This window comes from Pangasianodon hypophthalmus, chromosome 11 (assembly GCF_027358585.1).
Source record: "Pangasianodon hypophthalmus isolate fPanHyp1 chromosome 11, fPanHyp1.pri, whole genome shotgun sequence".
Lineage (NCBI taxonomy): Eukaryota > Metazoa > Chordata > Actinopteri > Siluriformes > Pangasiidae > Pangasianodon > Pangasianodon hypophthalmus.
In genome coordinates this window covers 9,818,745-9,836,661 of record NC_069720.1, presented here as the reverse complement: position 1 = coordinate 9,836,661, position 17,917 = coordinate 9,818,745, and the positions used below count along the sequence as shown (strand labels likewise).

The 17,917-nt window shown below is 38.0% G+C and overlaps 1 protein-coding gene across 5 annotated transcripts in view; it reads right to left on the bottom strand.

Moving 5' to 3' along the window:
- il16 (interleukin 16) overlaps positions 1–16,202 on the bottom strand; it is a 30,226-nt gene extending 14,024 nt beyond the window's left edge. For 2 of the 5 annotated variants that reach the window (XM_034308705.2, XM_026930479.3), the window contains exons 1-8: positions 16,013–16,201; positions 6,094–6,476; positions 4,202–4,332; positions 3,851–3,977; positions 3,054–3,155; positions 2,106–2,199; positions 1,755–1,903; positions 37–147 (exon numbers count right to left, since the gene is read on the bottom strand). In XM_034308705.2, the coding sequence (XP_034164596.2) occupies positions 37–147; positions 1,755–1,903; positions 2,106–2,199; positions 3,054–3,155; positions 3,851–3,977; positions 4,202–4,332; positions 6,094–6,476; positions 16,013–16,043 (1,128 nt within the window). In that variant the 5' untranslated portion in view covers positions 16,044–16,201. Of the gene's footprint in view, positions 1–36; positions 148–1,754; positions 1,904–2,105; positions 2,200–3,053; positions 3,156–3,850; positions 3,978–4,201; positions 4,333–6,093; positions 6,477–16,012 lie in introns of all 5 variants that reach the window. The other 3 variants (XM_034308703.2, XM_053238212.1, XM_034308704.2) reach the window with 3 other exon arrangements.
- Positions 16,203–17,917: the final 1,715 nt, after the last annotated feature.

Sequence of the window (17,917 nt, the reverse complement as noted above, 5' to 3'; positions counted from 1 at the left end):
GTACATGCGAGTGTGTGTTTGTGCAATCTAGATTACCTTGCCAGGTGCCTTCATTAAGACTATATTACAGATGATGAAGGCTTGGACACTGCTGCTGGAATGGACCAGATGTGCTGAACTGAGTGAACGAGAAGGCCTTGGCACAGCCTGTGAAAAATCATAAATAAACAAGTCAACATCCAACCAAACCAGCATGACAAGTGGAAAAACAACAGTACATTAACTTTTCACACAGAACCAGCTAAACGTGTTATATAGCAGACACAATTCTCATATCAGTCACTAATGACTATGAAGGTTTTCAGTTATCCAGGTGTTGAATGTCTCGTAGTCTGGAGGACAGGACCTGTTATTCAAACATGAAAATGTATTACTACTCGAGAGTTCTACAGGATGGTGCGAAATCCCAGTTAGTAAAACAATGCGTGATTCACCTATATACCAGGATATAATGGCACAAAGCTGCCATTTAGCTGGGGTAAACATGTCAGCATAGAATTGTAAATAGATGGTAGATGTTATTGCAGACCTCCCACAGTGATCAGAGTTGGTTGTTCTTGTTGGAATGCAAAAATCTGACAATAGCTTGCAGTTACTCAAATTTGGCTCTTCTCAAAACAGCGATTAGAACACAACAGGAACAGACAAACACCCAAAGAAGGAAAACAGAGCAAGCAGAACAACACTGTTATCAACTGTGTGCCAGAGGTATCAGAAAGGCTCCGAAAGATCTTCGGTAAACATCGCATTCTAGTGTAATTCAAAACACAAGCGGAGCACCACATTGTGAAACACAGTATAGTGAAACACACTGTGTAGTCTGATCCTTTTCATGCAAAAAAAAAAAAAAAAACAGTAGGCTGCAGAACCCAAAAATCACAACAGTCTGTGCATCAGCAAAAAAATAAGAAGGTATTGTTTTAACATATCACATTCTAACAACTTGCAACAACTGAATCAATGTAATAATTTTCAACTGAAGTGGGTAATGTTAAGTTACTAGATAGCTAGGTAATCAATTTTTCATTATAGTCAGACTTGTCCTTTTGCATGTTATGCTAGTCTTGCTTAGAAAAGCAAATGTGTGGACTAAATAGTCCTTCGATTAACAGAGAATCTGATCCCAGCCTACTACCTGCTGAGATGGTCTATGGTTAGATTGCTTGTATTATAATCACATTAAGTGGAGCAGTGCAATGGTGTCTCCCTGTTGGACTAGATCATATCGGCCTGTAAACACAGTTTTGCAGCATTGATTGGTCATGGTAAAGCTGACAAATCTGAGATGAATTATCTGGATTAACTGGTAACACAAAACATTTCACAACACTTCATGTTCCAAGACAAGAGAGCAAATTCATCAGGATGGAGCATTCCACCTATAACACTGCACCCATGATGGACAGAGAAGACAACTGCACTAAAAGGAGGCCATCTCTGCCAATCAGAAACCATCACAGGGCAGAGAGGAGGTCCGTGACACCACTTATCATCTACTCCTTGGGCTGTTCTGACATGTATAAAAATTCACGCAGTGACACAAAGGGTAGCATTGCCACCTCACACCTCCAGGGTCCCTGGTTTGATCCTGAGCTTGGGTTACTGTCTGTGTTTGCATGTTCAGTCCATGGGAGGAGTTGTACCAAGCTCAATATTGAGAGAAATCATATTTAGTACTACTCCATGGGTCATTGCTACCTGAACAGTACATACGGGTTAACATCTATGAGCACTGTATAATCTCACTGTCGCACCTGTGGAACGCTGGGAGGAAACTCCAGTTGTTGAGAAAGAGACTTCCTGTTTCCGTAAATGCCAGTGGCAGTGGGAACATGACAGGGAAACAGCCCTGGTGTCTTCATAATGATGGCATCCAAATCTCCAATCCAGTATGGGTGAACACCTGACAGAAGAGGGAGAGAGCATTTATATAAAAGATGCATCACATGATTGGGGAAGAGCTACAGAAGTAACGCTACAAATACACTGGGCAAAACAAACACAGAGATGAGTGTGGCTCTCTGTAAAAAGGCCTGAGTTTATATAAATATATAACAAAAGTTTGTACATTAATTATTTTTTGCATGTGTGTGTGTGATTATTACTTGTAGAGTTTGAGCGATTCCTTTTGCAGGCTGTCCCTTCAGTATCTTCCGTCTCACAGCTTTTATTGACCTCTGTTACTTCTATAATGGGCTTCTTCATACATACCCAAACACACACACACACACACACACACACAGACACATAGTTTTAAGTTATACACTACATGTTTACACCAGTTACAAATAAGCCATTTATAAAAAGAAAATTCTCATTAAATATGCAAAAAATACACTACATGGCCAAAAGTATGTGGACACCTGACCATCACACGCATATGTGGTCCTCCCCCAAACTGTTGCCACAAAGTTGAAAGCACACAATTGTATAAAATGTCTTTTTATGCTGTGAGCAGATGTTACAACAGCAAAGAACCAACTCCGTGTTAATACTCATGGTTTTGGAATGGACACATATGGGTGTGATGGTCAGGTGTCCATAAACATTTGGCCATATGGTGCATCAAGAGTGTATAAATTCCAAACAAAATATATACAGACTGGTGACAAAGGAAAAACTATCATACTGTAAATTGTCTTAGTAAGGTATTGGGCCACCACAAGACTCTGGAATAGCTTTAATGCACCTTGATGAGTCTAATGAGCCTGGAGCCTATCCCAGGGGACCCGGGGTACAAGATGGGGGATCACCCTGAACGGGGTGCCAACACATCACAGGGCACAATCGCACACACACTCACACACCCAATCACACACTACGGACAATTTAGAGATGCCGAGCAACCTACAACGCATGTCTTTGGACTGGGGGAGGAAACCGGTGTACCCTGAGGAAACCCCCAGAGCACGGGAGAACATGCAAACTCTGCACACACAGAGTGGAGGCGGGAATCGAACCCCCACCCTAGAGGTGCTTATTTATTACATATAGTAAAGTATATACTGTGAGTCAATAGTATATATTGTGAGAAAGATAAAAGTGTTACTTACCTTTAAATTACCATTGTTTCCAACTACTTCTTTCCTGTAGGTCACAGAGTCTGCTGAAATACTATTAAGTAGTGGCCCACTCTTTTCGCATGAGCTGAAACCCTTTAGGGAAAAGCAGTGTAAAGGGTATTCTTTTTTTAAACTGGTCACACCTAGTCACAAACACATCTCTAGTGTTTACCAAGTTTCCATAATGGCACCCTTTTCATGAGTGTTGATCTGGGAGGGATTTGTAAAAATGAACAGTAACAGCTCAGAACAGGAACTGTATTAAATCACTAAAAATTGTTTATACCAAGTCTTCATCCCACTCCAGCTGGACTAGACCGACTATTGTGTATCATCAACAAAATATCAGGATTGGAGGTCAAAGTTCTGCCTGTTCAGCTAGCCCAGTTTCCTCAAAGAAGTGTTTGTTAGCTTGCTAACAAATTCCCCTCACACAGTGCTGTTATTCAAGTTTAGTAAATGCTGATGTTTTTGTTTTTTTATCTAACCCATCTGATTCAATTTGATAGTCAAATGAACAGCCAGTTATTTGAAGACAGACTTTTTATTTAATATAAAGACAACAAAGGTTTTGTTAAAGGAAAAACTGCTTGCACATTAGCAATTAGCTTAGCAATGGAGGGATCTCCTTCAGTAGCAGAGTCTGATGCTCTGATGTTGAAATGCATTTGGTTCTGTCATAACGATAAAGGACTAGCTTTTTCAGCTACGGTATACTCTTGAAAACGGGTACAGATTAGTATCATTATAATGTTAACATGAGAGAAATGGTGAATCCAGTGCTTTACCTCAGCACTAGCTGTTCTGGGATCAGCTGTCATGGCTGGTTGTTTCTCTGACTCAAGTTTTGTGTGGCCATTTAAAACCTGCCCATTAAACGGGACCAGCCTCTCGCCATAGTGGATATAAGTGTCCCTAGAGAGTGAGAAAAGCGTGCATAATGTCCATTAGTCCTCTTGTATTTATGTGAGTGCATATGTGTATGTGTGTGTTTGTGTGTGTGTGTGTGAGCCTGTGGGCCTGTGTGTGTGTGTGTATATATATATATTTACACAAACCATTAAACAGCATCCCCCAAATGCACATAATAGAAAAGAATGCTAGGTTGATGATCAGATTTTATTGGGGTTTTTTATCACCTGTGTAATTGGCCTCCGTTTCGCACACTGACTATATTGTCACCAGGCTGGAGGTCGTTATCAGCCACTTGAGGTCCGAGCGGCCCGCACTCCTCCCCGGTGGCAATGCACATTCTCCAGAAACTGCTTTCCTGCCGCAATACAAAAAAAAAAAAACTCAAACAAGGGTGCTACTATGTTCTGTCATCCACTTTCTCCCCCCAACATTTGTGTGAAGTGCAGCTTTAATAGATTTGCTTTATTACAGAGTGAACCACAAGCCTGAGCATTTATTAGAGCACTTACAATGAGGCCACATGTTAATGAACTTTTCACACAGGAAAGCTAGCTGGAGGGTCATGTTATTGCTGTGGTTGCATAAAAATTTAATAAAATTGCCAAGTCTTTCATTCAGGTCTCATAAAAAACCCACAGTAAAACAGTTTTCTATGCATGTAGACAAAAAGTAGGTAGCACACCTTCTTGCTATCTAAGTCGTATAGCTTATGAACTGACATTAAATGGTAAGAGCAGCGTCTCTGGACCCTTTTTGGTCCACTGTACAAAATACTGGACTTTTCATTACCATAAATATTGCACTTTCTTCATCAGCCACTGGTCCGGTACCAAATGTATTTGGTACCTGCACAAGAGTCGCATAAACAGGACCTTTTGGCTGTTCCACGATCTTGGCTGAAGTGTGACTGTGCATTTCCAGTGACTGTGGCAAGTCTATTATCATTTTAATCTGTATGGTTGTGTCTATATCAGTATATCTAACTATATATCTATATGCTGTTTTTATATACATCACTTATATACATCACATTTACTTACTTAATTATTTACTAATTAATGGTACTTAGTAATTAAGGGTGGGGCTAGAAGTACTGTTCATTGCTGATTGGTTATGCACACTGCATCACAAGTGACACTACTACCAGTAAAGTATATATAAATATATACATATATAATCTTTATTTTAATTTTATATTAATATTTGTCAACAACTGGTTGAAATTAAAATATTTTTGTCAAATATTTATAAGACGAAGCCCTCACTTAATTAGCCTTTGTTTATTGTTTCTTCACAGCCAATATGAACTGGCTAACTGAAATAGTCTGTCAAGGAAAAATGAATGTTATATTGGCCCCAGGTTTGGAGAAGTACTTGTTTTTATATGTGTAATTGAAAAATGCCCTCTCTGGCCTCAGTGTTGTTTTAGTGTCGTGCAAAGGTCAGGCAGGTGTTTTACAGGCATATCGGGCAGCCAGCACGATGCTTCTGCCCTCCATGACATCACTCGAATGTCTTATGAGACCTGCACAAGTTCCCAATTCTCTACAGACTATAACAAGTCCTCTTTTGTGCAGGTCTAATGGGTAGAGCACAGACACAAGCCTCCAAAACACACAAGCCATGTGATTGTGATTCATGGAGCAAAAAAAATAGCTCTGTACTTTTTCGTATATAAGTATATATAAGCAGTATTAGTTAATAGTGAGGTTCTGGAAAGTGCTCTGAAGAGAGTAATCAAAACAATTGTGCTACACAATCTAGCTCACTAGAGACTAATTATTAGAATTAAGAGATGTTTTATTATATCCATCTGACCTTAAATGAGATTCATCAGATTTTCATATCATTGATTAGAGCTTGCAGTGCGTAATGAGGAGTTCATGCATTTTTAATGCACTACTACTGTAATGTTTACTTCTGGCTATGAATTGGCACAACATCGCTGTAAACACTCATGCAAGAGATGACTGTAGTGTTGCTCTGTTTTAAAATAATTTCCAATAAACTAGTGAAATTAATATAAAACCCAAAGCATGCCTTTCATTATCCATCCTGTGAGGTGAAGTTCAACCAACAGCTCAGAAGCTGCAGCAGAAGAAATTCATTGTCCTACCTTGATGGAAAAGGACCTCCTTAAGTTCTTCTTGGGATCCTCACTCCACTTGGATCCCTGTAGGCTAACACTCCTGCTGAAATTCATTTCCAGATGTCCAGCCTTGGCTTCCAGAGGGTCTCCTTGGTACCTTTCTTTCCAGTTCTCGTATCCATACCTATCTTCTGGGCTAGAGGCGTCATCGCTGCTCCTGGAGCTGCAGATAAGGAGAGATCGGGAAATGATGGCCAGCTTTTTGGAGCGCTGTCCAGTGTTGGCCCTTTCCATCCTCCTGGTTCTTCTCCCATTTAGCCGCTGCTGCGTCTGAGTGGCTCTCAGAGGCATGATGGCCGCTGAGGGAGGCTCTCTCCCACTCCAAACGGCTGCTAATGGAGGGGGCCGTTCTGCAAAGATAGAGAGAGAGAGAGAGAGAGAGAGAGAGAGAGAGAGAGAGAGCGAGCAGGAAAGAGAAAGCAATTAGAAAATTCAGTTAGGAGTCCTGTCCTGACGTCCTCCACTATCCAGAGTGTTCTCAGGAAGCAAGGAGGCTACAGGCAGAGATGAAAAGCACTTTTCTTTTCTCCACCATGTTCGGGGAAAAAAAAAAGTGCATGCTGCCTCATGACTATGACTTGACTGGAAAATGTGAATGTTTGAACTGAAATTTACTGTGCACTGGAAGCCAGAACATGCCTTTGTTTAGAGAATAGAGACTCAAAAGGTTAATCTGGAGTTCATATTCTCATAAATATAGTGAATGTTTGTGGTGCATCAGCCCCCATTTTATAGTGTCTCCTAAACTTTTCTTCATCTCTTATTTTTATACCTTTTATTTTGCTCAAAATTGTATTACAGAAGCAATATTTAAAAAATATTAATAATAATTGTGACAATTGCAACAGTTTATTTGAACTGAATCATATATCTTGAGTCTAATTATTGTGCATATCATAGAAGATGAAACTTGAAGGGTTTGTCCACCACCACCACCACCGGAACCATTACAGGGAACCAGGTACATTTTAGGTACTCTGGAACTTTCTACCAGACAGCCCAATTTTTAGGTCCTAAGCCATATTTTCTGGAAGCCTTTTATCTCTTTGGAATTAATCATTTGGTATACCAAAAGATTTCTGTACTTTTGCCATTGCATAGCCTGTTTGACTTCTTTTTTACATAATGCTCTCAGCTCCTGAGCGATGGGAACACAAGACACGAACCTGTTTAGAAACAGTCTAGTTTTATAGTGTGTGCGAATCATGTTAGAATTAAGGTAATTCCAAAATTCGACTTATAACAACCTTTTAATGTTTTTATTGAGCTTGTAATTACCATTGGAAACTTGAAATTTTCTGAAAGCTCCAACTCTGTGTGTGGCATAATATAAGATGACCAAAACACTGAAGCAGCTTCCAAAGTCACACAGAGAACATATGATTTAATATCACAAATTTTGTTTATGATACCACTGTCATGTCCCATCAAGGGAATATTCCTGCCTCACACCCAGTGTTCCAAAGATAGTCTCCAGATCCAATGCAACCAGATCAGGATAAAGCAGTTACTAAAAATGAATTAAAGAATGAATAATGCCAGCAATGTCTGAATGTCTGGGCATAGCCTAGTATTTTGATAAGGATTCTTGATTGACATCCCACTAACAGAGACTTCCAGTCTGTTATCTCACTCAAGTTAAACAGAGGCAAATCAAGCATCAGGCAATAGTGATGTTCAGGGTTTCAGTCAGTTTAGGGACAACCTGTAAACAAAACTAACCTTTTTTTAACTTATTATCTCATGTCCTGATGTTTCATTCTCAAACATGTTGGCTTTACGAATGAGATCTTATGTGAACGTTGAGAACTGACTCACTTGAGCTTTTTACCTTTTTTGTAGTTGCAGGCAAATCCATAACTCTTGCAGTTTAGTTTAATCAAAGTGCTTCCTTGGAAACTACCTAAGTAGGACCACCTACTTTTTGCTGAGCTGTTTGTTAGTATGACTGGTGTACACGGATGTATACAGTGAAGTGTATTAGGGGAGGCAAAAGGTTAAAGGTGTTTAAATATATTTTGTAAAAGTAATGCTATTTTGTGTCAACCAAAAGTTACCAGTGGTCAAAATACTGCAAATTTTGTCCTGTTTAGGAAAAAAAATGGCAATGAGCTGTTTTGGAGCCAAAAGAGTCAGCTTTTATACTTGAACTGTGCCAAATGATCTGGCTCACTGAAGAGAGTAAGAATTCCCATCACTACTGTGCACTATTGAATATTTGTATTCATAATTTAAAAAGCATTTAAAAAAAAAGATTATTCATCAGTAATCTTGGACTTAATTTCAGCCACTTTTTCTGCCTCTAAACAGCCTCTGATTTTTAACTGTCAGAGTGTAATGGTTTTAAAAATACCCAGTTATATCATGCCATGTTTCCCCTCCCCAACATCTGCCTTGTGTTTGGTGAAGGGAATGTGTATGCAAGCTTTGCCCAAGATTAACCTTGTACACATCACATGAAAAGGAGAGAGAGTCTAGTGATGTACAGGGAGAGATTGAAATGTCACCAGTTATTCATAATTTATACTGCACATTGGTCACACAAGGCCAGCACTAACATACTTAGAAAGCAATCATGGACTTCAGTTCCCTGGGGCTTTAAAGGTAGTCTGGAGTGCAAGGCAACTACATATCTATCAGATTTCCTAGAATTTTGTACACTATTAAAAAAAATGGTTCCTCAAGGATTCTTTGGCGAATAGAGCTAACTTAGAACTTTTTTCTGAAAGCAAAAGTTCTTCCCCCAAATTGATCTTAAAGCAAAGGAGTGACAGCTGTTAAAAGATGGATAAGCCAACTGCTAGCTGTCATAGTGTATAAATCTTTGCATTGTCTACACTGCAATAGAAACATCTAAGGAGATGGACAGCTCTGAGTAGAACCCCAAACTGCCATTCTCGAATGACTATAATTCCAAAATGACATTAGTTGATTGAATGTACTGTATGTATAAACAATGCTGCAACAACAAGGACCTTATAACGTTCATTTTTATTTTTTTCTGTGCAGGACTTGTTCACTGAAGGTCAAAGTTTTCTGTGGGTCATGCATAATAAATGACTTTCTGTATGTGCATTTGCAGAGCTATATGAGACTAATACACTAATGGTGGGACATATACGGGGGGAATGTATGGGGGTTCAACCCTATTGAAGCAAAGCCACATTACATTGGGAATTGAGCAGCCAGCATGAAAGTAGCCTAGTGGTGAAGTTGAATATTACTATTTACCACTGAGAGACGTGCTGTAAAAGATCCATCAGTTTGAATCTTGGCGATATTTATGATACTGGGAAAAAGTTGTCAAGCAAAGGCAAAGGAATGAATCTGAATGTATCTGCATAGGTAAAATTTGATGTGTTCAAAATAGCCTACAAATAGCAAAGTCCGGAAAAGACAACTAGTCAACTAGTTAATTGTTGTTTTGAATTACTGGTTGACTAGTAAAATGATCATGCAACCCCTAATGTATTGTATAGAGTAACTGGCTGCTGTATATCACAGTTGCCATGAGTTAAGATGTGCTTCATAACATATCACAAGATTAAGAGAGCCTTATTGATTATTACATTCTTTATTATGCAGCTTATTGATGCTCCCAGCGTAAAGTGCCATGAAAAAGTATTTGCACCCCCCAGTAAACACACTTTATTGAAGGGAAAAGGTTCTGCAACACCTATATATCACCCATGTATAAAAGTAACTGCTCCTAAACTTAATAAATGTTTGTGTTACACTCTTTACACTAGACATAATGGGACCCATATATTTTGCACTGTTGGCTCATCAGTCCACAGAACATTATCCCAGGCTTGGGGGTCATCAAGGTGCTTTTAGCAAGTATAAGACAAGCCTTTATGTTCTTTTTGTTAGCAGTGGTTTTCCCCTTGCAACTCTACCATGGAAAATATTTTTGCCCAGTCTATTTCTAATGGTGGAATCATGAATTCTAACGTCTGAGAATAATGCCTGCAGTCCCTTAGATGTTCGTCTAGGTTCTTTTGTGACTTCCTGGATGAATCTTTGATGCACTTTTAGAGGTACTTTGGTATGAAATCCACTTCTGGGAAGATTTACCACTGTTCCAAATGGCTCTCACTGTGATTCCAAAACCTTAGGAATAGCTTTGTAACTCTTTCCAGACTAATATATTTTTTAAAAAATGGTTCTTCAAGGATTCTTTGGCTAATAGAGCTAACTAAATCTTTTTTTCTGAAAGTAAAAATTCTTCCCCCAAATTGTTTTTTAAAGCAAAGGAGTGAAAGGTATTAAAATATGGATAAGCCAACTACTAGATTTCATGGTTTCAGAGCCTTAGAAATAGCTTTGTAACTCTTTAGAGACTAATATATTTTTTAAAATTTCTTTCTCGTTTCATGAATTTCTTTTGAATTTATTTTGCTGGCTAGTGTGTTGTTTGTTGAGACCTTTTAGCCTACATCACATTGCTGGAAAGGTTCTATTTAAGTGATGTTTAAATTCAACAGGGCTGGCTGTAATCAAGCCTGGGTGTGTCTAAATTAAATTTGACTAATTGGTTCATTGATTAATTAAGGGCCCAAACACACACAGGACAAGATGGTGTTAGATAACTTTTTTCTTCAATAAAAATTTCAGTTACAATCTGTATTTTGTATTTACTCAGATGTCTTTGTCTTATATCAAATTTTGTCTGAATACCTGAAACAACTAAGTGTGACAAATATGCAAAAACAGAAGAAATCAGGATAAATACTTTTTCACAGCACTGTATAATATGGCAGGAAGTGGCAACTGACCCAAACAGTAGTTTGACACATTTGCAAGATGCTTACATGTACTAGCACAAATATTAAAGTTTTGGTTAACACCCGTCTGGTTGACACAAACCCCATATGACTCATACAAATAAAAAGGTCACTTAAAAAAATCCTGTTTTCCTTTTCAAAGCCTGCTTTTCCCTTGCAGGACACACACACAGAGGTAGTATTATGACAGCAGGTTCTACTTTTGGTTTGTAGCTGTTCTGTTTAATCTGGCAAAGGGATGCTTCAAACAGCACAAGCTTCAAATGTGCATAAACACTCCATTAGTGAGTGTAGGTGGGCACCTGAGCATCTTAAAGCAAAAGGTCAGCTAGGCATTTACCCAGTTTCAGGCAAGATATGGCTGAATCTTGGTGTCTGAAATTAGCTTTTTTTGTTTTGCACTGAAGCTACTAGACTAATGTAGCTAAAAAGCAATGAGGAATAAAGCTACCTGTTTAGGATATCTAAAAAAAAAATCATACACTCAGCTTAAAGATAAAGTTTGGCTCAGTAATATAATTTGTGCATAACCAGTTTAATAATATATTAGAATAAAAAAAACATTTTTAATTGGAACTACATATAGTATATTAGCCTTATACACAGGGTTGCTAGGGTCATTGTTTTATGCCAAATTGGACTAGTTTCAGAACAAGGTTGCAAATGGAAAAAGTCTATGGATGGCATTTTTTTTTTTTTTGGAGCTAGTTTAAAAATAGTCTGTAGCCACCAAGATCTTGTTTTCATTCAGAATTAAATCTAATCAAATTCAACAAACAAAGGGAATATGTAAGTGCATACAGTGTATCTATGACCATCTATATAACCATTTCTGATGTAAGACATATTGCAAAGATTGGGTGAGGGAAAAGGGGATTATGGAGCGGATAGTGTTCGTAGTAGGCGGTGACAAAAACCCAAATTAATAAATGATATTGAAAATCAGAAATGCATGTGCACCATGGTGAAATTGTCTCCCATGCAAAGACTAATTCAAAATTTAGTCTCCCTTTTCTAATGTCCAAACTTTTCGGGCTAATTCCAGGTCTTGACTGATGGACTACACTTAGGGTAAAAGGTACATTTTGTAAATTTCATTTTTGGCCAGTGTATTCCTTTAATGGAATATAAATGCAATATATGTTCTTTTATGTCTTTTTTGGGCTTCTCCATTTTAAGCATTAACATGAGTGATAGACGATATATTTATCATTATTATATGCGTTCATAGTTGAAGCCGAAGTGTGCATCCAGTGTAGGCCCACATAACATTCTTTGTATTGTAAATTTAAAACATCTTCTCAGTGGTCGTAGTGTTATATGCTGAGAGCTTAATTGTTTGCTCATGAATTCCATATGTACGCTGTATACTGTATGTAGAAGACTGTACGATGTACCTTTATTACAGTAGCAGGGTGACTGTGTGTTTCTTTTGAAATAGTCTGACTGTGATGTTGACGTAATGGCAAACAGCTGTAATATAATATGAGTCAGAGAGCAAAACAGTGAGAGAGAGAGAGAGAGAGAGAGAGAGAGAGAGCAAAAAAAAAAAAAGACAGAGATGGAGAGAGAGGGCTAATCAGGGTAAATTAGAACAAAGGTCTAGACATTACTGATGTTGAGTATGAGCACACACACACCTCTTGTCCATTTCTAGAGTAATAATGTCTTTCATTAAGTTTTTTCCAGAACAGTTTGTTCACCCTTTCCTCCTAATTTTAGATAGATAGATAGATAGATAGATAGATGCATGCTAACATGACCAGATATCTAAGAAAACTCTTTTTGTAGAAAAGCAACTTTTTGTGTGCAATCATAAAACTACTGGAAATGTATGAACAGCATGTGATTGAGTTCACTTAGGGGGCTAAAGACACATCAGTTTCCCCTCTCAGTTAAATCCTCCTCACTTATAATACACTTTGGCTAAAAGCATCTGCCAAATGAGTAAATGAAAAGCTGATTCAGCAATTTATGAGCTAAGATAAACATGCATTAATTAGGGTTTTTTTAACATCTATCAAATTTATTTTATTTGTCTAATCTACTGCACTTAAAATTGCATTGTGCCTAGGTATTTAAAATGTTGGAACATGTTTCTTTCCACATATTTTCTCAGTGCCTGTGGCTCCTTATAAATAGTCAGATTATTGAACGTGACAGGGCCACCATGGTTGCTCATTGACACAGTTTGAGTTATAGCAAACTATTTTTTTTTCCACTACAGAAGTATTTCATTATTTACTTTCCATGGTGTCACAGCCAACTAGGTGAATACTGTATTCTTTTATTATGCCCTAATTTGTGACTGGATCTCCAGAAAGACCTCACAAAGTATGTTATAGGAGAGGTCATGCTTTAGTATGCATATTTCATGTGTTAATATACATGACATCTACAATCCTATGCTTAATTAAACATTTTGAATGTTGTATTAAATTGCTGTATAAGTAAAGCCTTCTGAAAGATGACTGGCATCAGGTCAAAAAAATTATTGCATAATTCAAAGCTCAAAAAAGAGGATTACTCTTGTTCTCAGATTGAAATATTAATATAATATATGACAATATAATATATATATACATATTTTTATCATTCCAAACCATCTGTTGGTTATTAGAAAAGATATATTTTATTTTTCATTTTCCACAGACGTTTAGCCAGATGGGTGAATACCATATTTTATGTGAATGGTTTTGTAGAAAGACATAATTATTTAAGTTGTCAGCCAAGTAAGTGGTGAATATGTGTATATGTGTATCTGATAGGCACACTTTACAGGCAATATTTCTTATGTATAATCTATCTTATCTGCAATCCTGTGCATACTTAAAAGAACAGTTCTCAGTATGGTTGAAAAGTTCTGTATAGAAACCTAAATCATCTCATTCAAATGCAAAAGCATCAAAGAGTGAAATGTATGTAGTACTTAGTGCTTAAAAGTACTTAACAAATTTACATTACAAAGTGAAGTTTTAGTCATGTTAATTATTGAATATATAATGTCTTTTTGGTTGTGAGAGAGTGATGTGTTCATGTACACTCCTACACCGCAGTACGTGATTCTGTCTTTGCCCAATCTTATTAAGATAAAAATCAGTATCTGGAGTGTAACCTGCCCCACAAACATACATACTCCAGGATTCGAGGCTTCTCTCACGTACTGTTTTTAAAGAGTGACAAGCATTTCTTTGTCAAGATGGGTGGACCTTGAGTAAAATTTAATTTGCTAATCACAACCTTGACATGACATCAGTGCAATAGTTTACCTAAAATTAACTAGCTGTCTCATGTACATGGTTAGCTACTTAACATCAGGGATATACTAATAGAGATCACCAGCAAGCAATAGAAATCTATGTTGATTTCCATTGTATCTTTCATTAGCAGGCTAGTTAGTGTACCATCAAGTATGAGGCAAATTATGCAATGCGTATGCTTGGTGTCAAGTTTATTAGGAGCAAACTTAGGATCACAACCAAAAGTTCAACACACAGGCAGACAGAGTTAGGGTAAACCATTCTCAGAAACAATGTAAACAGGTAAAGTTCTAAACCAGGAAATGCATAACTCAGAGAAAACTAGAACATGGGATATGAAACTAGAAGTACAATATTTGCTCACTGACTTCCAGTAGCCACTTTATCCCGGTTTAGGGTCACGGTGAATCAGGAGCCTAACCGAGAACACAGGGTGTGAGGTGGGAATACACCCTGGATGAGAAGCCATCACAGGGAAGCATGAATATACACATCCACACAATTTATCTTAGCCAATCCATCTACTGGTATGTTTTTGGGAGGTTGGAGGCAACCAGAGAACCTGGAGGAACCCCAAACAGACATGGGGAGAATACGGACATAAACTCTGCACAAAGAGTAACCCAAGCTCAGGATCTAACCAGGGACCCTGGAGCTATGAGGTGGCAAAACTACTCACTGCACCACTGTGCCACCTTAGATACTCAAACTAAACCAGGGGTAACAAGAAATAGGTGGGCACACTCAGAAAACAAACCAATGACAAGATGGGGGTGGAGACAGGACACAATCATGAGTTTTAATATGTTTTTGGGAGGCTGGAGGAAACCAGAGAACCCAGAGGAACCGCAAACAGACATGGGGAGACCAAAACAACCATGAGGTGAAGGGGAGTCTTCATGACTTTTAGCTGGTTAACATTAGAACAGTGCTGTGTTTAGTTAGCAGTCAGGTATAGCTAATGCTACTAATTTGCTATAATTAGCAGTAATTATTACCAGTTTTTTAAGTGCAGCAGTATGTCAAGCACAAGAATATTCCAAGTATATAAAATATCACAATATTTTATATTCTATAATATCTTATTTTCTCTGTGTAATTGATTCAGTGATAGTCATTTCCTTACCGGACCCTACTGCAAAAAATTATTGTTTCACATACAAATGGAGATAGATGTGGTTTCTGTTAAATACCTAATGTCTTTAATTCAAAATTTTCAAAAATAGCTTAGTTCCAATAGTGCCATGTAATGGATCTCACTAGTGTATATATTTCTGACTCGGAAATTAGCTCCGCCCTCAGCTCGGCCCCATTTCATTAAAAGGCGGCTCACAGATGTACACAGTTTCAACAGAGAGGGCACGGTTAGATGGGGAGAAGACGAATTCCCAACATTACAAACTGCTCCTTTAAGTTGTTATATTAATGGTATATTTGTCAGTTCTGTCTAGATAACTGTGAATACTACATATCAACACTTTCCTCACAGACAGAATCACTGTGCAGAATTACAGATGCAAATATTACAGACATCCAGTAAGTCCAATGAATCACCATTAAATCATAGTTTATTAACACAAGGTCAAAGATGACCACATTACATTACACTGTGAGATCAAACCATTTAGAAAGCAAAAAAAAAAAACCACCATTACTTACTTATAAACCATCACAAGAACACCAGTATGCTGATCTCCATTATTTCATTCAGACCAACCTCAGCCTGTTCCCAGATTAACATCTGCTTCGAGGCAGCATTTAATTAATGTTTTCTTTTTCCTTTGGGTTTCACATTATGTTGTAAATGAGAAAGAAAGACAGAACGAGACAAATGCTCACCGGCGCTGATCATCTGCTCATATGAGAACATCCAGGTGGAGGAGAATTATCTACTCCTTAAAAGGCGCTCATGGAGTTCATCCATCCAGAAGAGTGAAGAAGGAGAAGTGGGTTTCTTCGTGCTGGATGATAAAAGGTGCACTGTGAAACAAGTTTTCCCTTCTCTCTCCCTCTCTCTCTGTGCCTTTTCCCTCTCTCTCTCTCTCAGCTGAGATTGGGCAAAGCTACACACCCATTCAACCCTCCCGCCCTCTGAAGCAGCCAGCTGAATACAAGAGTCCTCTCATGGAGCAGAGTGGCCATCAAAACACACATACAGACAGAGAGAGAGAGAGAGAGTTTCCTTCATGGCCACTGACCTCACACCTACTCTGCTGCACACTGCTTCAGTCTTTCCTCCTGAACACGCACACACACACACACACGTTCACAGCAGTCATCTCAGGCAGCGAATCTATGAACTCTCACTACTCTCATCCACTGTATACCACATCTGCATGGCTTCACAGAACAGCAATTATGTAGAACTTTATAGAGCAAAAGTTAAGAAGAGGTTCTAAGCAGCAGTCCTGTTTTTACTACTGTAGCATCAGACATCTAAACAGCTGAGCTACCCGACCACACCCACTGAAATGTATGATATGTATGATTACTATGCTTTGTTAGGGGTGCAGTCATAGTGCTCTTTAAGTAACATCCATCCAATAATCCTTTAAACTTTTTTGTATATGGTAACTGCACTTATTTTTTACAATATAACAAAAACCAAAACAAAATGTTAACACTGTTAACTTATGTTAATACATTAGGCTTTTACTTTAAGCTAATACTTTACGTTAATACTTAATAAAGCTTAATTTTTGAGTTTAGGAGTAGCATGGTGGTGCTCACATACGTGGGTAGTGTTGCTAGCTCACAGCTCCAGGATGCCTGATTCAATCCTGATTACTGTCTAGGTGGAGTTTCGCATGTTCTCATGTCTTTGTGGGTTTCCTATGGGTTCACCAGTTTCCTCCCATCTCCCAAAAACACACTAGTTGTGAATGTGTGTGTGTGCATGGTGCTTGATGTATTGGACTGGTGTCCCATGTGGCACAGTAGAAGAAGCAGACAAGAGACAGCCATAAAACCTATGGAATAAAATATTATGTGCATTAATACAATTAAATAGCATTTATCAGTACTACTTGCGTATATGTATGCTGATAATGTAGTTAGGCAAACTAGCTAGCTACATTCAGTAGCAATGCTCCATTCTGTTCATCAGTAATTAGGCTAAATACAAGAAAGCAGCTTTTAACGAAGACAATTTTATATATTTTATGTAAGTTGATGCTGCAAGAATCTCGTGTCAGCTTTTGACAGCATCAACTATTCTAAAACAATTGCACAAAGGTTCACGTAGAGGTATTGAACAACAGCTTTTCTGCGCATATGACAATAAAGAACATGATCTCGCTCCTGTCTGAAGTGTATAAAAGAAGTAACAGGATGACTCTGTATCAGCCATGTAGATTTTATATGTAAAGTAAGCTCTAAAATTTTAACTAACCTAAAATGTGTTAGCTCAGCAGCTAAAGAAATGATTGTTTTTTTTTCAAAAAATAACATTTACTTACACCACAGTGCTGCTCAAATCTGATTGGTCAGATGGTGTTGATTAATTTTGTATTAATTTTGTAACAGCAGCTCTGACAGTAGTTGCAGCTATAATTCAAATGGCAGGTTTATATTAATGCACTCTTTCTAATACAATATTGTTTCTATAGTAACAATTCATTCACAGGGACTTGTAAGGTGGATGCTGAACGAGACTTTCTGTAAGAAGACATTTATTTAACATTTATTGAAGGAGTCTCTAGTGTCACTCAGTAAGTTTTCTACCATGTAATGGCCTTCAAGTTA